This window comes from Triturus cristatus, chromosome 5_1, assembly GCF_964204655.1.
Source record: "Triturus cristatus chromosome 5_1, aTriCri1.1, whole genome shotgun sequence".
NCBI classification, from domain to species: Eukaryota; Metazoa; Chordata; class Amphibia; order Caudata; family Salamandridae; genus Triturus; species Triturus cristatus.
The window spans coordinates 107269127-107290970 of NC_140587.1; the positions used below are offsets into that span (position 1 = coordinate 107269127).

The window sequence follows — 21844 nt, forward strand, 5'->3', positions numbered from 1 at the left end:
CAGGTCCCAGAGAAGGGTTCTGATAAACGCATGGGGGGCAAATACCATGCTCCTGGAACAATCGGGGGTTGACTGTCCGCAGAACCCAGCAGATTAGCCAGAGATCAATCTCTCATAGCATAAATCTTGCCCCTGGTGACTTTGACTGCCAGGTGGGTAACAGAGACACCTGCCTTATTTAGGCCCTAATTACGAGTCTGGTTGTCCTTGGACCATCAGACTCATGCTGGGGCGGCGGTCTTCTGACTGCCACATTATGACCCTAGTGGTTGTGCTGCCCTGGGACCACCAACATCGCCAGGGAACTACCAGTCCCTGGCAGTGGCGTGGTGGTTAAGAGGCCGCAATTGCGAGGTTCCTCTCCACCAGAATTTTCATGGCGGTTCCACTGCCATGAAAACCTTGACGGAGAGGAAAAAAAGGGGACGCTATAGGGACCCTTTGTGCCTCACACCCTGTGTTTGCACACATGGGAGCACAACATGTTCCCCCTTGTGTGCATGCACAGACGTTCCAGCACGGCATGGACTTTTCAATCTATGCCGTTCAAGAAATGTTTTAGCCATTCCCATTTTAGGGCCTATTTTATTGGCACTGCTGTGGGAACACCCAAATAAACGCCCGCCAGTGACTAAAAAAGTCATAATGCGGCGGGCGTTTGTCACACGGTTTTGGCAGTGTGGCGGTCTTGCCGGCGCACTGTCAAACTCGTAATTTGGACCCTTAGTGATTTCACGTGGAAAAGCTGTGTTAGAAGTGCATAAACAGGGTACATTATTATCATTTAATTTTTCTCTCTATTAAACTCATCGTGTCACCTCTTTCTTAGTACCTGAATACTGTGAGAATAATTGAAAGTGGACCAGTTAACTTCCATAAAATAGTACTATATATATTTTGGAAATATGTTGCTGGTGCTGGATTATGTGGCATGTGAGCATTGACTGTTTGTCCTTTCTACCTTCCACAGTAAAATATTTATAGCACATATATGATGTTGCATTCAGCTGAAAACAATCCTTGAAATAAAGGGTGTGCCTCTTTTATTCTAAGCATCCAATATTGTTAGAAAAAACTGCTTCAATTTTTGGTTTTCCCTGTGTCTACTGCATAGGGCTAAGGAAGGATCTCTGTCCTCTACAAATCAGCCCTCCAGGAAAGCATCCTACACAATTGACACATGTACATAGTGCCTGTGTTGCGTGAGTTTATGTATACATTTATACAATACTGTGGCAGTCAACAGAGTTTCCAGAAGGAGGGCGATTTTTGGTTTGCTAATAACTTTGGCATGTTTTGATATTTTTTTGCAAACCTTTAAAAAAAAAAAGTTCAGCCACCTGAGATTTTTCCTGGAAAGTTTCAGGGTGATCTATCAAAAGGGGCCCAAGGAAAAGGAGGGTCACTTTTTCCTCCAACCAAAACAGCTAAACAAATTACACCAAATTTGGCAGAAAAATAGGGAGTATGGTCACATGGAAATGACGAAGTGCGACGCTCTGGCATATTTTGCAGTGCCGCGCCATTTAAAAATGCATGGATGCGCCGTATTCACCAGAATACAGTGCAGCCCTGTGTTTTCTCTTGCGCTGGTCCTGAAAATATCTGCCTAACGCCAAGACGGACACTCTTGTGCCATAGTGCAAGGGTGTTTGTGTTGCAAGGAAGGATTGTTTATGTGCAGAAAGGTCTTTAAAGTCTATTTGCTCTTTCTATGTGCGCTGTAGAATGCAGCACACATTGAAAGAGCAAAAACTAGGAGAAATAAAAGTATTTCTCCTCGTTGCGCCAATCTAACACCTTCTTTTGCATGGCATTAGGTTTTAGAGCTGCCTCAGATTTACACATCCTGGTAAATCTGGGGCAGCGTCAAAAAGCAATGGATGTTGCTGTGGCATGCCCATAGCAACACTCATTGCACACCTCTTCATGCAAAAACTGCGTGAAAGAGTAGCAAATTTACAAAGCGGCGTTAAGCCATGCAACATGGCTTAATGCTGCTTTGTAAATATGTAGGGAATTGTGCCACTGGAACATCTAAACAAGCATTGGCATAGCCAATAGGTCTCGCCTTTGGGACCTTATGAGTGTTTAGCCATGCAACAGTTGCAAACTAAATACTTATAAGCTCCCAAAAGCGAGACCTATTGGCTATGCCAATGCTTGATTTCTTTCTAATCGCGGCACCAGTGCTTTACTTTTAACATTAAAAGTAAAGTGCGGGTGCCGCGATTATAGCAAATGTAAAGAAATAGATGTTTGTTTCTATTTCTTTATTTTTGCTATAATCGCAGCACCGGCGCTTTACTTTTAATGTTAAAAGTAAAGAACCGGTGCCGCGATTAGCAAACTAAAAATGCTACTGCCGGCTACAGCTTGCAGTGCATGTGCACGAGTGGCGCGCGCGCAGCTGTATTCACGCCATATGGCGCCTCTGCTGAAGCGCGCACCCGTGCACATGCACTGCAAGCTGTAGCCGGCGGTAGCATTTTTTAAAGCCCTTACTAAAGTCTCTCTTTGCAGCGCATGTGCGCTGACTCAGCGAGACCTAAAAAGTGACATTACAGTGGCGCAATCTTCTTGTCAATATGTCCCTATAGCTTCACCCAGAAATCATGGTTTTTAGTGTTAATCTGCTCAGTAGGTTTGAAGAAAATAAGGTTCAAAATGTATAGATATATTGACAGTAGGGCTGCAATTCAAAAATTCTTGCTACCTAATTGAAATGTGGATTACATTACAGGACTATGGACCAAAAATGGACGCACAGGGTTCACATTACATTATTCCTTTTTTACAAAATGTGTAGGCGTAAATCATTAGATTTACACAACTTTTGCAACCATGTATTTGTTATGCAACAGGTTTCCCCAGTCTGTGCTGCTGTTCATTTCTCATCTCACTGAAACTGAAACTGAAATACAATGTTCCAAAATTTAATGTGGAGCCAGATGACTGGGAAAGACAATCAAGTTCTCCAAACATACCAATTACCTGTACCATTCTCAAGCATAAAGTGGAGCAGCCAGGCAAGTTCAAAGACCAAGATCAATTTTCATGCGAGAAGTTGGGTGCTGTGTGTTGAGAATTAAAAATGAATGGGGTTCACCTTCCTTTGTACCCATCCTCCTCAGACTAATGAGAACAGCATCAACATTATTTGTTTTGAAACTTAGGGCCCGATTTAGATCTTGATGGATGGGTTACCCCGTCACACCGGTGAGGAATATCCTTTCCGCTGAAATATAAATGCCATTATATTATATGGGATTTGTATTTCGGCAGGCGGGATATCCACATAGTTCTAAATCAGGCCCCTAGCCATCTGTACGCGCTCTAATAGTGCCCTGCTCCTGAAGTGAATAAAGTTTAAACATTTTGGAGATGTGTTTACTTTTTATTTTGCTATTTAATACTTGAGTAGGACATAAGATGAATACATAGAATCATCCTGGTGGCTATTTGTCCCTTCTCATGTTTAAAAGAGAGCTCTTAGTAGACTGTCTATAAAAGTGTCCTTTTGAGGATATGAGTGAGAGAAAGAGATGAAGCTACTCTATGGGACAAGTCTGTGAAGTGACCTGGTTCCATAGGTTGATGTGACACAGCAGACGTAGCCAGTATATATCTTTAGGTTATTTATTAAGATAGTAAAGTCCATAGTATAGCCCCACCAGGAGCAGCCTGCTAGCTGCTCAGCCCATCCTCTCCTAACTGTCTCTCACCACACCAACATTCCAGTCACGTCATCATTCCACATGGAACACTCACACTGGCTGAGCAGCTAACTACAAAATACAGGAGTACAATTTATCTTATATGAAGATACTACAATATCTCCCTTCTTTACAGTTGACAATAAAACAAAGAGCACTAAAAGTACATAATAACTAAACACAAAATAAACAAGAGATAAATAGTCCAAAACCCAAGGGTAAGATGAATTACACATACCACGAAAGGGAACCAGACTATAAAACGGAAGGAAAAAGATAAGAAAAGGACGGAAAATAAGAATGAACTATCCCCATCCTCCTCTTATAATAAGGATAAAATGAAAACATTAAACTCACACACCATGACCAACCTCCTCCTGTAATGAGACACAAAAAAACGTTAAACCAACAACGCTAAACTACCAAACGGAGATTGGAAACACCACACAATATACTCATGAATACCAACACAGAAAATCACAATAAAAAAACCGAGGAACCGCAGAAACGGACAGGAAGAAAGACTCCCAACCAAATACACAATGGGTGGATGTCACCCAATACTAAAACGTAGATGGGACTAACACCCCTTAAATACTAAGTATATGGGACTAACACCCAATACTACTGACATAGGTGGGACAATACCCCCTAAACACAAATAATATGGGAGTAACACTAATTAAGAATGACCTAGGTGGGACTGACACCCCCTAAACACGAAGTGTATGGGACTAACACCCATAGACTAGTGCAACAAACATAACAGAATGCAGCACAGTGAGGCGTCAAGAGACAAATACCCTCACACACAAAGGCTAATAATTAAATGAAGGGACTAAAACCCAACACTAACGTGACAAAGGTGGGACTCACACCCCCTTGTAATGTAGTAAAAAGGACTCATACCCATTACTAATAACCTAGGAGGGACTAACACCCCCTGTACACAGAGTAGATGGGACTAACACCCATTACCGAAAACGTAGGTGGGACTACCACCCCTTACAAACTGAGTAAATGGGACTAACACCCATTAACAATGACCTAGATGGGACTAACACCCCCTAAACACTAAGTACACGGGACTAACACCCATAAACATTTACGTAGGTGGGACTAACACCCCCTAAACACTAAATATATGGGACTAAAACCCATAAACAATTACGTAGGAGGAACTAATACCCCCTAAAAACTGAGAAAATACAATTTATCTTATATGAAGATACTACAGTCTGTTTGTACATTAGACCCCAAATTGGGAAACATTAGGCCCCATATTGGGAGACGAAAAGCAAAACCTGAACAGTTCCCTTTTTAAATAAAGAAGGGATGTTTGATTAATAAAATCATGCATTTGCATTGCATCCTTTTCATAAATCTTAAGCAGCAATAATGAAAAAAAAGACACAATCTGCCCAACATGAAACATCTATAAGATAGTACAATGTACACTTGCAATCAGGAGAAAAAAACCTCTTTTGGTGCATCCTCCATTTTATATATATGATTCTTCTTCACCTACCTTTAGGAAAGTCAACAAGCTATTTTAATTTGTAAAGCTTTTAAAACTAAGCACATTCAAATGATTGAAATGTAATTACATATTATGACGATATGTAAATATATCTTTTAAGTAGTTCATTAGTTTCATGAGAATATGCCTTTTCTCTTAAAAATACTCTTCCCAATACTGTGGGTATAACATTGCTTCAGTTTGCTGTCTGCGAGAATGTAGCCCTTAGCACAATGCAACGCTAGTCAGTCACTGATCTAGTCAGCATCTAAAAGAACAAACAATAGTGCATATTAATATGAAAACAAAGGCAAAGCAACATAAAGACTCTGAATTTCTGGGTCAAGCATTAAAATGTAACAAAAGGCATTTATGCTTCTAGTTGATTTGAAAAAAAAAAAATAATAATTGGTTTATGTTGTATCACAGTGTAGTGCACCAACACTGTTTAATTGCAGATAAGGATCAAATGGCAACTGTGAAGTATTCTGGCATGTGATACTGGCCCAAATTACTTTCAGCAATATTCGGACACAAATGTCAAAATTCAATAGCTTCATGTAAATAAAGTTATATTTTATTAAATGGAAAAAAGGTAATTTGCATGAAAAATATTGCATAACACGAAGTTTTGCAGCTTTTCCTTTGAAATGCATGTCCTTTCTGCTGCTAGTGTGTGTTTCTGGTGAGCAAAGTAGGTTTAAATGCAAAGTGTGTTTAAGAATGCAGTACCGCCTCCTGTCTACGAAGGCAGAGCTGAGCAGAAATATAAAGACACTTGATGAAACACAGGTCCCCGCAAGGCAGTTTTTTAAAAAGTTGTAAAAATTGACACAGATGATCCTGAAGTCATTTTTTATCATTTACAAGACAATGCGTTGTGAGGACCTGGGTTCAGGTCCCCACAGTGCAACCAAGTCCCCACAGCATGAGCGTGTTATCACACTCAAGTCTCCACAAGGATAATAACACAAACCTACACCCACACACCCACACACCCACACTCATACACATACACTCTTTTTCTCTCTCATCTTTGCAGTTAAACGTGGTTCAGTACACCTAAAAATCCACACTCCTTTCATTTTCCAATGCCTCTTAACCTCCTTCATGTCCTACTTCTCATAATCTTTTTTAACCAGCTATGCTAGTGTGATTGTTTAAAATCTGAAGCTTACACCCTCCCAGAGGGAAAATGTACAAGACCTGACACAGCGCTGCATCATTTTTATTTCACCTGCGTAAGATACCCTAATAAGACAATGGATGTGTTGTATTTACAATACAGAGCTCCTTGGCACAATGATCCATGGATATATCACAAATTCTGATGCATCTATGGTGTAGACATTTTTGACACATTCAGGGCTCAGAGTGATACACTGAAAAGTTTCATTGCGTTGGTTCTAAGTGACTTTTGACAATGCAACACCTTCCCTGCATACATTATACACATCACAGGTATAATGAGATGCATGGCTACACAAACTGATGCTATGGCCCAATGCATCCGTTTTGTAAATATGGGGCAATGTGGAGCACTGAATACTCTGCTGCATAGGAAAACATGTAGTGGTGGTTCAAGCTCCTTGAAATTATGGCCCTTGGTCTTTGCATCCAAAGTAGATGTAATTCCACTATTTTGTTTGCCTTTTGACCAATGTTCCCCCAAGGAAATTATGTGAGTTTCACCCAGGCTTAGATAGAGCTTATAATTAAATTTTGCAGATGTGCTTGTGTCAGTTACAACCTGTGGTATTAGCATTTAAGCTGGGGAAAAACTATGGTCCCAAATTTTTCCTAATTTAAAATAAGTATGCTTTGGTGCTTGTTTACTATCGTAGGCAGAGGTATGGTTTTGTTGGAAGCTGCTACACAATATGTGATCTAGATTTTGTTTACAATATGGATTTTGTTTCCTGGCCTGGACTAATAGCAAAAACCAAAGGAAATGATGGACGGAGTGTTGAACATTGCAAGCACTCACCCCCAGTCAACTGATCTGGGTTTAATCCATCACCGTTCTTTAGCCCACTCTGCCACCCCAGTTCAGACATGGCCATATGCAAATCAGTCTGACCCTGTGCCTCATGGGAACAGTCCAGCCCGAACTGCCAAGCCATGTCTTCCCTGGACCGGAAACAAGCTTCCTAGGACCGGTTTCTGGCATTTCAGCCGTCTTCAGCCAGGCTTGCTTGAATCCAGTGGCAAAGTGAGCAAGGGACTCACGTCTGAGCATACCCTGCCAACTTATGGCGAATAGAATCGCTCCTCTTTAAGGCACAATAGCTCTGTCATCAAAGCAGGGCTAAGCTGAGCTGAGGCCGTACATGTAGTACATAATGAAAGGAAAGGATTTTCATATTTATAAGGAAAGTTGTAGCCTGAGATGTTCATTTTGATGTGATAGTCCATAAACCTAAAGAAGTTAAGTCGAAGTGCACTTATTAAACATAGAGACATTTTAAATCCCATTACACAGTTCTTACACACTTAAACTCATTCTTCTCAGATCATAAGTACATCCAGTTTAACACATCCATTATGTATTTTATGTATCTTTTTGTCTTTTGATTTTTAAGTAACATGTTCTAGTGTCTGTTCTTTGGGACACACGGATCATGATCATTCAATTGAGCATCAGTGGCTTACAGCCTAGTCGCATATTGTTTATGGCCAGTTACTGTTTGATGTACTGGTAACTTCTACCTTAGTGCTCAACACACCAGTGCTATTTTTGTACACAACTAATGACGTGTGCCTCTTCTCTCCACCTCCGCAGATGTGATACATTGACTAATGTAAATGGTTTATATCGAAGAGGGATCATTGTTTGCTGTGGAGGGAAGAATGGTCGCTACATCAAGGTCATGATCCCTGGACGGGAGGAAGTCCTCTCCCTCTGTGAAGTGGAAGTCTATGCTTCAAGGTTGAAAACAGCAGCCCATCGTTATTGGTTCCATCAAATTGTTAAATAAACGTAAGACAGGAGAGACACTGCCAAGAGCCAGACAGCCAACAACAGAGCCCTGGAAACATGACACCTTCAACCATCACCTTCTAAGAGACTAATCCTGCTCCTTCGCTTTAGGATCGTCCTACCGAACCATAACAGGACCACTATGCATCTTAACAAGCATATTTACATGTTAACAATAGGAATTACATTGCAGTAATAGGAGGAGGAAATAAGTAGACCAAATGCGAGCAATATAGATAAAAGAATTAAACGTAAAGAAACTACAGGGAAAAAACAGAAAAGCAAACACATCATGCTAAAAAACATAACACAAAATACATAAACATTCCTTTGCACATCTGTGTATTGACTTCATCCAATCTTACCAACGAATTTAGGGCCATATTATCAAGAAACGGTGCTCAAATTATCGCCGCTAATGTGCCCTTGTGAATTCCCATAGAAGCCCAGGTTCACACCAGAACATGAGCTTCTATGGGAATTCACAAGGGCATATTATCAAGCCCATTATCGCCGCTTTAGCGGCAGTTTCCTGGTTTCCTGGTTTCCTGGTATTTATGGTATAATGATAATATCTGAAAATTTGCATAACATAAAATTCATAAAACCACTCACATCGTGCCAACATAATTTAAATCTATTCCATGCATATTTACATACTGTATTAACTTGTTATTATTTCATTTTCTAAGTGTGAGTAAGGGCCAGATGTATGACCATCACATTTAGCACCTCGCAATTTGTGACAAATTGCGAGTTGCAAATTGCGAGGACCTAAAGTAAATGTACAACAGTGTCAGAGACACTGTTAGTGATTCTCAATGGGGTCAAAAAATGCGAGGCTCATCAATATTCTTGAGCCACTCGCAATTTGCAACCCCATTGGGAATGGCCAGCCTCAAAGGGATGGTGGCCTGCTGGGGGCACCAGACCGCCATGTCTGTGACTGCTTTTCAATAAAGCAGTTGTTTTTTAAATGCAGCCTATTTTCCTTAACTCCTTCCGTGCTCATGACGGAACCATGCCGTCATGAGCCACGGTTGCCGTGTGCTCATGACGGAGTGGTTCCGTCATGCCGCGGCCGGCGGCGCTAATTCCCCGCCTGTGCGGGCGATTAGCGCTCTGGGCGGAGTCATGACGGAAACACTCCGTCATGAGCACAGCCCAACCGTGGCTCATGACGGCGTGGCTCCGTCATGAGCACCGGGCCACCGCGCTGCCCCCCGCACCCCCCAGCGCTGCGGCGGAATTTCCGCCGCAGCGAAGGGGTTAAAGGAAAACAAGATGCATTTAAAAAAGAAAGAATTAAACGTTTTTGTTTCATTTTTTAAGGGCAAGTAGTGGTCCCTGGGACCACTGCCTGCCCTTAAAAAATATTTTTCCCTTTCATTCCCAAAGGGGAAGGTGTACCTGGAGACCCCTTCCCATTTGCGAGTGCTTTACCACCCTTCTGAGAAGGGTGGTAAACTGCGACTTTTTTGCGACCGCAATAGAGGTGCAAAAGAGTCATACATACCTAGAGGACTCGCTATTAGGAAGGGACGCCCTCAGAATGCCCCTTCCTAATAGCGATTCGCTATTCACATTTTGTGAGTCGCAAATAATTTGCGACTCGCAAAATGGGAGTAGTACATGGCCAACTCATTTTTTACTGTCGCAAAGGGGTCTGAAACCCCTCTATGACCACAAAAAAACGGGCGTACATCTGTCCCTAGTGTCTTAGATCTCCTGGTGTCTGCAGGCCACAGGTTAAGAATGGCTGAACTACCTTATAACAAACAACCAATCACACAGATCAATCATAAACATATGTATCCTGATCTTTATGATCAACCTTTTTGTTTCACATGAACCTCATCACCCACACACCACATCCTCTTCTTTAGTTTTTCTTACTTATCATACTAGCTCCAGCATTTCTTCTGATTACTTCACAGTCTTGATAATAGCACGTCATGCAGGATATTTCTTTTCTTGCCATCACATTTAAGCCATGGTGAGTTCTTAGTAACCTCATTCACACTGCTATCATCGTTAATTTTGAATTATGTTTTTTTTAGTTTGAATTTCTTTACTAATAAGTGTTCTTCCACCTTAGGATTGTTGATGGACCTTAGTAGTTGAGCTCTTATTATTGAAATTACTAAATCCCTAAATTCCGAGGGGTGGTATATTGATAAATATCACACAATTTCAGTTTTTGCCTGTTTATGTCTTTGTGGTAATGTCTTGATACACAAATGTTCCTCTACCTTTTTCACAACCACACTATACACGTGGTATCAGTGGCGGACTTAAAGCAGTACAGACTGATTTTACCACTGCAGTTTTTAAGTTCTTCGTTGCTTGTTGATATTCAGAATTGCACACTAAAAGATCTAATCAAGTCCAACGTACATGGAAGAACATACAAGATATCCTTATTAGAAATGTTAAAGACAAATGTGTCATTGCAAACCAATCTGCTATGGGCCCTGGCTTGCAAAACTCTGTCAGGGTCCAGAAGTTGACTTTTGTCCTGTAACTCACTTTCCCCCCAAGTTTAATAGCGGTGTAGTTCATTCCTGAAGGAACAGTGTGGCATCTCTTTCCATCTGCTGAGCTGACAGAGTTTGAGCTCCTGCTACTTTTACTTTATTTTTCTGACCCATAGCAAATATCTTTAGGTTGTTTTCTCCAATAAATGTAATAAATTTAATTTCATCATGGTATATTCTATTTCACTGTAACAAAATAAAAAAAATTCTGCAGTATTTGCATTGTTTTCTCAACCACACCCATACTAAAGGAATCAGACCTGGGATTAGATTTTCATTTCATGAGATGATATTGCAGAGAAGAGTTTGGAATGCTCTTGAATGAAGAGATGAAAAAAGGGGAGTTAGGTCCAAGGGACGAGGTGCAGGCAGGGCCGTACTTATATATTAAGAAAAGGGAATAAAGCCTTTACCTTACTTTCTTTTTAAGCATTGATACTTTCGCTTTATGACCAAACACATTCCTTTTTGTTTCTACCGGAATTTTATTTATACCTTTTATTTCACAAATTATTTTTATTCTTCATTTGATTATTTCAGCATGAAAAAGACAAGCGTCTAGTCATATCTACATTCTGTACATAACCGTTTTACAAAACATTTTAAATGCACATCAAGGATAAGACTTACTATTTACTGAATTATAGTTACCAAGTGTTGACTACAACATTGTATTTCAAATGACGGATATCACAACACTAACTATAATTCATCCATATACAGAAAGCATCTGCTGCCAACAAATACCTGAACAGAACAAGCGGCTTTTTAAAAGAGACGCCCTGCACGCAGGTACATAAAAATGCAAACATAATTAAGAAGTAACTTGGCAAAGAGGTTATAACAAGTACATATTTGTTGTAGGTCATAATACACGAAAGCTGCTGCAAAAATAAGCAAAGGAAACAAAGAAAATAGCCAAAGGTAGGAAAACTAAAAATAACGGAGCGCTCTAACCATACTAGTTTCAATTAATAGCCCTGACAGGTTTCTCTGTTTTTCAACAGAAAGCACCTCACATGAAACATAGCCCCTTCTGCGGTCAAAAATCTAATGAGAAGACAATCATCGCTTCTCAGGTACAATCGGTAATAGAATAAGCTGATGATAAATAGAGAAATAAACGAGAGAAGGAAAAGAGTTTCAAAATAATCAATTTAATTTAAAATCTCTGACGAGAACCCTGGTACCCAATGCCCAGGATTCGAAACGCATCGGCATATGACAAAAGCACAGAGGAATGCTTGAATCTAATTCTAGCTTGTGAATTGAGGAAATAATTCCCCTTTCAGAAACATTAAACAAACTTTTTCCCTGTGTAATTACTGTTACCTGATATAGACATTACAAGGAAGTCTAGGAATATTAAGTTAGTTTATCCACCGATTTTGGTGTGAAAGTATTTATGTATTGGATGTTTTGTTTGTTCTTTTTCACATAAATGTTGATTGTGATGTATGTTGTATAGTAAGTCTTACAAATGATGTGTATTCAAAATGTTTTGTAAAACGGTTATGTACCGAATGTAGATATGACTAGACGCTTGTCTTATCCATGCTGAAATAATTAAATGAAGAATAAAATTAATTTGTGAAATAAAAGGTATAAATCAAATACCAGTGCAAACAAAAAGGAATGTGTTCGTCCATAAAGCGAAAGAATCAATGCTTAAAAAGAAAGTGAGGTAAAGGTTTTTTCCTTTTTCTAAATACTTGAATGGAGAGAGACAGAACTGGACCAATAAAGTAAGAATGAGAAAATTATTTTGAAAACTTAAATTGAGCTCTGTTAAGTGGGTAGAAGTCCAGGATAGCATTCCATTTCCAAAGCATTATATGCAAGAACAACAAACAATTCATCAATTGAAATTTAAAATTATTAACAAAATTGTATCTTAACCTACTAGGTTTTACTTCAAAACTACATAAATGAAACAATAAGCATATTGTATGAAAGAATGTGGACAATAGATCTGAAATGTGTGAACACAAGACAGAAAGTTCAATGGATCTAGAGGACATCCTTCAGGAGCAGGAGCTGACAAAATGAATAAAAGTAAAAGGGATAAATACAAATCTCTAGCATATTCTCTTTAGAGTTTTTTCTTCTCTGTAAATCTTGCATCTCACTATAACTACTAAGATGAGTCTAATTTAATATTATTTGTTGTTTATTATATAGTTTGAAAACAAAGTTTCAAAAGGTGTTTGATTAAACTATCATTGTAATTATATTAAAAATGTATATCTAAATAATCAGTGGAGTTAGTTTGTCTTTTTGGCTCAATGTATCTTATATCATTTCTAGTTAATTCAACGTTCTTTGTGATGAAATACACTGGTTTTTTTTACGGGTTCTCAGTTGTGTGGCAAGCATTCTGGTAGCTTTGTTTCCTTTTTATTGTAGCTGCATCAGAATCAGTTGTCCTCTTCTTTTTTTATTTTAATCATTAGTCCAATGGAGCTTTGCATCTAATTAGCTCTTGATATTTCAGTTTTTTCTTTTAATCTCGTCTCTCTGATTAGTGTACATTTCCTGTTGGTACTGGCAGTAAGTGAAGTCAGCATACCTCCAAGGCAAGCCTTTAGGTCATATCCCTTAGTTTTTATGGGAACCCTGCTTTAGGAATTAACTTTGAAAAATGCTTGAATTTGTAAGGATTCCTCCCTGTTGAGCAGGTCCCTTAACTATACTGATTCCCCTAGGAGCACCAGCCCAGGCAAGACGGGTAGGCTCCACGACTAAGATGCAAAAAATAGCCTTCAGTTTCTGACCCAATTTACTGCTAAAAAAGGTGTAATCAGTCATACATAATTTCGGTGAACACGGAAGAAAAAGGAAAAGTCCCATTCCATCTCATGAATGTACCTTCCTCCTAAATATGTCACCAAATAGTTTAACTTTTTTGTAGTTGATTTGGTTGAGGCCCTATTATCAATGTGATTCCAAATAAAATTCCTTCCCAAAATTATCTCACCTGCTTGGTTCCCACCATGCAAGAGAATGGTGTCAGTTGGGAAATGATCTATAATAGTGTTACATTAATAGAACATAGTGTGATTCTGGTAGTGGGGTTTCTACTTCACTTTGGGGTCTATATATGGAATGTTGGTGATCTTATTGGGGGGTTTGAGGACATTTACGGGTGGATCTTGGGCCACTCTGTTAGGGGCTTAATGCTTTATGTGGAACACATCTTTCTCTCCATCGCAGAACCCTTTCATAAATATGGTAGCCACTGATGAATGCAGGGGAAATATTTGTCAGGGTCAGGTGACATCTAGTCACCTCTGAGGTGATGTGGATCTGAAGAGGTCAGGCCAACCTGTCTTATGGGAGGGGGTCAAGATCTTCACTCTGTCCTCACTGTTATTTCCCCTCAAATTCATCAAGTCCTTGGGAGTGAATGGGGATAACCTAACTTCTGGACAATGTGAATATAAACCCACCATGCAGTTTGAATACACTACTTACACATACAATGTCTATAATCAGACCTTCAGAGAACATGTGGATACTTTTGCAGGGTTTGAGCTACACTGGAAAAAATAGAAGGCATTCAGGGAAGCTTGATTAAGATCTTGAGTGCCTGCACATGTGAGATATTCACTGGATCTATATGACACAGGAGCATAAATGCACGGAGGTAACATGACATGAAACAAGTAGGTTATATAAAAACGTTCATCCTGTAATAGGTCTGCACAGAACATTATGTATTCTTTGCCGAGATCATCACCCATTCACTGGTGTGAGAGTTTGAGGATGGGACCGTGCTGTGAGAAGATTCATAAGCAGTCTTCGGAGATGCCTCATTGTAGGCTGCCTTGGGACCAAGACGACCACATGAGTAGCACTTGTCTGGATACAGCCATATTGGAAAATGGGTGTAGGTACAAAGACCCAAAATGAAGTTTCATGTAATAAACATAAGGAATCATTCAGCCTAAGGGTTTTTTCAGGCATCAGTGTAAACCATGGTTGCAGCCATCCTTGGAGATATGTGCAAACACCACATTCATGCAACACAAGGGCATTAGGGTGGAGGTGGCTGAGGAAACGATGCAAGTACTGCAGAGGGCATTTTATGTTGTTAGATTGCAACAGAATATCCAATGATTCAGTGACATTAGTTAAACATATGAGAATTGACTAATCTTAATAAACAGCTCAACATAGTTGCATTTGCATATGCAAAATGATTGATGAAAGATACATTGACACTATGGGAATCTTTCCTCCTTAAATATGAACCTAAAAAATGTACAACAGATAATGGCTCTGAGAGATAAAAGCCTCCCAAACATTGGGTTATGGGGGATCGTCATGCTGATCAGACTGAGCCAATATTCTATGGATGTAAGTTGTATATCTATCCACCCAGATGCATAGAGCTGCTACATGTCAATACTCAATGATTAAAGGACATTGATATTCATCTTCTAGCACAACATTCTTATGCAATCTCTGCAAAGGGTTCACAGAAATATGGAATTTGATTTGTTCAGAGATGTGACAATTCCTATGTCAGGATGAACAGCACTGTAGCTATTATTAAATAGTCCATGAGTCATTGTCAAGGTTAAACATGTACTTATAGGGGCGTGGCTAGGCAGGCCAACATGGTGGACGTAGCCTGATCGAGCTACGTCCATCCACGCCGTAATCCGCCCAAAATCCTACCTTGATCCTGCCCAGAGACGTCTCACATCGATGTGATGGTTGCCCCCACGTCCTGGTACCGTGACACTATTTCCGATGAGGCAGTGAGCTGCACTGTGGATACTGATTCCTGATCTCCCCGCCTGGTGCACTATGGCCTACTTTCTTCGCAGCGGCCTGACCGGAGTCGGAGGGGGTAGCAACGAGGTCCACTGCCGGGCACCCTGTGCCACTTGTGGAGGCCGGTGCCGGAGAACCTGAATCGGAGAGGTGACGCTGCCGCCCCGCCCCCCCTTCTTCTCGGAGCAGCCGTCTTCCCCGCGTGGGGAAGAGTACATGGGGGAGAGGATCCCTGGAGTCTGCCCGGGTTCCGGAGGGTAGAGACACACCAGAGCGGACCAAGGGTTGACTGGCGCCCTCTAGGTTATCCTGCTGCGGCTCGATTGATGGGGCCGGCGTGTCCGGGCCCTGGCGGATTAGACCGCACATGGCTGGTGCTGGACGGCGCTGAAGCCGGTTCGCGGCCTCAAGAGGTGAGCGGGAGGCCTGTGCCCTGCGCCTTGTGACTCCTTGGTAACTGCTGCTTCAGCCCTCCCCCTCCTTCTTCTCAGATCCTTGGGATTTCCTTCCCTGTGAGGGCCCGCATTGGAATTGCCAGTGCGTGTGAGCGCGTCGTGGCCTGCCCCAGACTGCCCACTGATTCCAGCGGTGGGGACAGCAGCCTCTTAGTTGCACCGGCTGCCCTAGGCACGTGATGCTCAAGTGCCAGTGGTGATTTGCGAGGGCCCCCGTTGGTTTTCCTGCTCTGTTGCTGGGCCCATGTGAGGCCTCCCTGGTGGGGGGCGACTGGCACTGTGTGTGAGGCCCTGGAGGACTGCAGCCAGGCCTGGGACGGATCAAGGCACAGAGACTAGTGTGCTGATCCTTTCCCCCTACTGGTGAGTGCGGCTGGCGTTTGCCTGCTGGGTGTGTACCTCGGGGGTCTTGCTCCTGCAGCTAGTGGTGTGGCTCGGTGGGGAGGAGATCATAGTATGTGTGCCATCATAGCGCTCAACGATTGGGCCAACACTATCTCCTGACCGGCGGGTCACCTTGGGAGCTGTGTGGGAATTTATGCTTATTGATGCTGCTGGGCAAAATACCTGGGCTGGACCCTCCACAGTGTCATTGTCTCCTCTTGCATCAGGGTCCACTGGAGATGGGCAAGGGCGGGTCAGGGGGCGTTTGCCCCAATTAGGGCACCATTGCTCAATTTACGACACCTGGAGGGGCCACGGGAGGAGATGGTGGCCCTGCTGCACCCGACAATGCGGCCCTCCTGGCAGCAATTAATCATGCCAGAGACACTCTCGATGCCAAAATTGGTGCGGTGGGGACTGAAGTTTCCTTCCTACGTCAAGATCTTCGTACGGCTGTGGACCGGATTGCCGAGGCTGAGACCCGGATCTCGACGGTGGAGGACACAGTGTACTCCCTCCAAAAAAAAGTTAATACGCTCACCGTGGTGTCGCAGGAGCTGGCCTCCAGAGTTGAGGATGCAGAGGGGAGTGCACAGCACAACAATCTACGCTTTGTGGGCCTGCGGGAGGGATGCGAACATAGATCGACGACCACCTTCAATGCCAAATGGCTCACGGACATCTTGCCAAAGGATATCCTGTCAACGTCCTTTGTAGTGGAACGGGCCCATCGAGCTTTGACACAAAAGCCTCCTCCAGGGGCGGACCCAAGGCCAGTCATCGCCAAGATTCTGAACTATGCTGACCATGATGCGATCTTGCGGTTCGACAGAACACATAAGGATGGCCTTCAGTATGATTACCACCCCATCATGGTGTTCCAAGACTACGCACCTGGTTCAGCAACAGCGCCAATCCTTCAGGGCTGCGAAGCGCAGGCTACGCGAGCTGAACATGCAATATATGTTGCTATATCCAGCCAGGATGCAGGTAATTTACAGCTCCAAATCCTTTTTCTTTGATATCCCTGAGGCTGTTTTTGCATGGACTGATGAACGCCCACAGCTAAGACCTAACTCTCCGCCTGTAGTGAACTCGAACTCCTCTCGCAGCTCACGCACTCAACGCCCGCGGCGCACTAAATCCAAAAAAAGACATGGCTCTGGGTCCAGCAGAAGATCAGCAAGTTCGGAGCGGCCACCTTGATGACTGGAAAGTCGTGTGTACATCTTAATTGCAAGTTGACTTGGGGTTGGTCTACATAGTAACTCTTTCCTATTGACCTTCCCTGGGCGATGATCCGGGAGAAGGATTTTCTCCTCTTAAATGCAAGTTGACTTGGGGGCTGGGTTATATAGTAACCTTTTATTCTCAGTCTCTGCTGGGCAAGCGTTGGGTATGGCCATGGGGTTGCAAGGCCACAGATTCAGTGCCCCCCCTTGTTGGGTATGTTTATAGGGTGGGAAGGGATTAATTGGTGTGGGTGCGGAGGGTCCCCCAGATGGGGGTCTCCTACATTACACACCGCGACAGATACTCCTATTTCTGGGCAGTGTCGGGAGGGGGATTTTGTGGGAATTTGGTTTTGTTGTGTTTGTAGTATTATGTTTTTTTCCACATACAGGTCATGCTCACCTTCCTCCTTTTGATGTGTTTGTTACTCTAAGGGTTGTTATTGTCAGGTGAGGCTACCTCAGTTGGGGATTTAACCGTGATAACTTGGAACGTCATGGGCCTTCTTAACAAGGTGAATTGGGGTGCAATCTTATGCCAGGCCAAAAGGTACGGAGGCCGATATCCTATTATTACAGGAAACCCATTTATTAGGCACCAAGACGCCCTGCCTAGCTCGAGTTGGCTTTTATCATGTGTATCACACCGGCTTTGTTCGGGGATCCAGGGGGGTGGCTATCCTCATCCATCGTAGGGACCCCTTCCAATACATTACACATCAGGTGGATTTGGGTGCAGATTCCTTTTCGTTACATGCACGTTATCAGGGGAGCGGGTCACCATAGGCAGTATATATGTTCCCCCACCATTAGGGATTGCATTTATTGACAAACTAGTCGCAACATGGGGCGAGGTGCACAAGAATTTGACATTATTGGGGGGCGACTGGAATGACACCATGGGTCCACTGAATCGTCAGCGCAGTCCGGTCAGTGCACCCCTACCAGGCCAGACAAAATTGCATACCCTGGTCAGTACCATGGGGTGGGCTGACATATGGCGCGAATATCATCCCTCCGTACTTAATTTTACCTATCTCTCCATGGTACATGGCTCACAATCACGGCTAGACTATTTCTTCGCTCCATGGATACAGTTGCACAGATTCTCTCATATGACTCATATGCCCCGGGGGCTTTCTGATCACTCACCACTGCGATTACATTTTTATGCTCTCTCCCGTAAACCCCCCTTCCGGTGGTGGATGTCACCATGGCACCTTCGATACCCGGCATACCAAGATATGCTGCACACCGCAGTTAACACATACTTGGAGGAGAACGGCGCCACAACCCCCTCCCGGACTACTCTATGGGAAGCCCTAAAACCGACGGTTCGCTGGGTTGAGATCAGTTATCGCACGAATGAAAAGCGGGCGCGGCGGGAGCAGTTGGAGGCTCTAGAGACACGTCAAGCGTCACTCGCTTTGCAACTCAATACTGACCCTAGTCCAGTTCTTCGCCGGAACCTACTGCAGGTGCAGCAGGACCTTCGGCAGCACCCCATGGGTGAAGCGAAAGAGATATGGGAGGCTTCCCAACACCGAATTTATCACTGGGGCGATAAGTCAGATGATATAGGGGGGAAAAGGTATAAACAACATCTCTTGATTTTAGCTCTCGCAGTGGCCAAAAGAGATATTGCCCAAATGTGGAAGGCGACATCACCCCCGACCCTGGGTAAATGGAAAACTGAACTGGAAAAATGTATGGGGGCTGAAATTTCTGTTTTCGAGGTCCGTGGATGCCCTGCTAAACACAGCAAAATATTGACCAGATGGGCGAATTATATCGGTATTGACCTTCCCCCCCTGCCTGAATCAGACCCCTGAAAATTGTTTTGTTATTCTTTATCGGTATATCCCCAATTAGTGTTTTTTTTTAAAAAGCTGTGTAATTAGTAAATTAATGTGGCACACTATGATGATGGCACCGCTTGTACAAATTTGGAGACGGGAAGCTGTCTGTAAGTTAATTGTTTATGACACCTACGTGTTTGGTAGGTGTTGTTATTTGTTAGAAATATGGTTATTGATACAAATTAAACCCACATCGCTGTGGCCAAGGTGGGGCTGCGACCCCTATATATTGCAAGATAACCTAATAAAATTTGTAATTAAAATAAAAACATGTACTTATTCTCCAGCGAGATGGGTAGATATATGCAGGAATGTTACTTGAATTGTTATTTTTCCATTAGTTTACCATCATACAGTATGCAATTGCACCTTACAAAAAACATTCATACTTGTACATAACACATTCAGCACATATAATAAATCTAGTAATGTATAGATAGCGCAGAAACAATACTCAACAGCAATCTCAGTAATAAAAGTTATCTATTAGTGTAAGATATAGCACAAAATCAACATTAAGGAGGAAGAGACACACCTCAGTTACTACTGTTGAGTACTTAATAAGTGTGATTTTGGAGCCTCTAGATAGAAAGCATTTGACCGTTTAACATTTGTTTTGAATGAATCGGTCTTAAGCAATTACATATGTAAAGGCTTCCATGCATCTTTAGGTCTTGTATAGTATGACAGAAGAGAGAAATAATCATCTTTTCTGTCATCATAGTATATCAAATCATGTGTCCAGTGTTGGGTTTTGGTAAGAAAGCTGAATGCATTATGTCAGATCCTGAACCACTTTACCCCAGGAATGCAGGAACACCAAAGGAAAGGACATTTTAGCCTGGTGCCTTAACAGATCAAATACATTGCAGTTACTTATAAAACAATGTCCACGAAAAATAAAGCATGTAAGATTAGCATACATTAGAAAAATGAGTCGATCACTTAAGGGAAAATACTGTGTTTAATTCAATGGAATACAAGAAAATTATAACAAGAACTACAGCTCCTGGAACAAAGACACTAAGGGGTCCATTAGGATGTAGGGCGGTGGGACCACCGCCGCGCTGGCGGTGCGGAAAAATGCCTTTTTCCACCCACTAGCAGCGGACATCACGCCCGTCATATTAGTATGGTCAAACATAGGCCAATTCCCGACCGCCATGGTGCGACGCGCACCGCCATCAATGTGCGCCCGCCACCGTGGCGGTGAGAGCCAATGGAGACCCTCCTCTGTGCGGAATGATGTCTGCCCTGGTCCTCAAATTAGGATGACTCAAGCAAGTAGATGCACCGCAGCGGAGACACCGCCCAACCAGAGACGGCGGAAACTCGATAGCGGAGCGCGAAACCAGAGTCCCGGTCCACACCACCCGGACACGACCACAATGGATCCAGCTCTACACGTCTTTCAGGTGCTGTACCTGCTACATCACCAGGAACTCATGGACTGCCACAGATACACAATAACACAACACACAACACACAACCCACGGCCTGACACAGGGTCCAAATCCATATCAGACACACTAGGGGGGATAGGGACACATCCCCAAGGGCACCCACACATCACTCACCTGCCACAAATGCACCCCGCTGCATCCTGGACACGCAGCTACCGCCACCATGCAGTAATGTCCCGGTCACGTCACCGCAGCGGCGAACACAACAAAATACATGCGCAGAAGGGCCAGTGCCAGGCATGGGCAGGGCACAAAGACCACAGGGCCACACCCACACACTAGCACACCCCATGAAGGCACATGCCATGTGCCCCCCCTGTGCACCCCATGCACAACAACAAGCCAGGGCAATACATAGCCTTCACCACACAAAAAACAATCATGGAGACACGCAATGCAGGAGTGGCTGCACAGGAACACACAGCACAGTAGCACAGGGCCAGGGAAACACACACTACACCACACTCAATGAGGACAAGCAACAAATGAACACACACAAGGAATCAACATCCAAATGGACACACAGCCTGCACAGTCACACATACATATCACAGACTGACGCACACACACATACACACCTCACATGCCAACAGCAATTGAGCACAACAAATAGGGAAACAAAAGTGGGCTGCACACAAATGGAAGGCCATGGAGACACACAACAAGCATGTATACATCACATCAACACAAGGAACAGAGCACAACACCCTCACACCATCAAAGCACAGATGGCTGGCACAGTTAGTGAAATCAAACCACAGACAGCTCAGTGCAACCACACAGGGAGACAGCAAGGCAAACCATGTATAGGCACAAGGTTGAAAGGATGAAAGGAAGGCCATGAAGTCAAATTGGGAACAGCCACACATACATACAACTACTTCACAGGAGTACACAGGCAGCACTATACACAGGGA

At 43.0% G+C, this 21844-nt stretch overlaps 1 protein-coding gene across 1 annotated transcript in view; it reads left to right on the forward strand.

Annotated features, from left to right (window-relative positions):
• Window positions 1-8591, forward strand: part of LOC146830331 (pentraxin fusion protein-like) — a 337598-nt gene extending 329007 nt beyond the window's left edge. Inside the window, exon 5 of the mRNA XM_085604537.1 lies at window positions 8018-8591. Within this exon, the coding sequence (XP_085460663.1) occupies window positions 8018-8213 (196 nt within the window). The 3' untranslated portion in view covers window positions 8214-8591. The remainder of the gene's footprint in view (window positions 1-8017) is intronic.
• Window positions 8592-21844: the final 13253 nt, after the last annotated feature.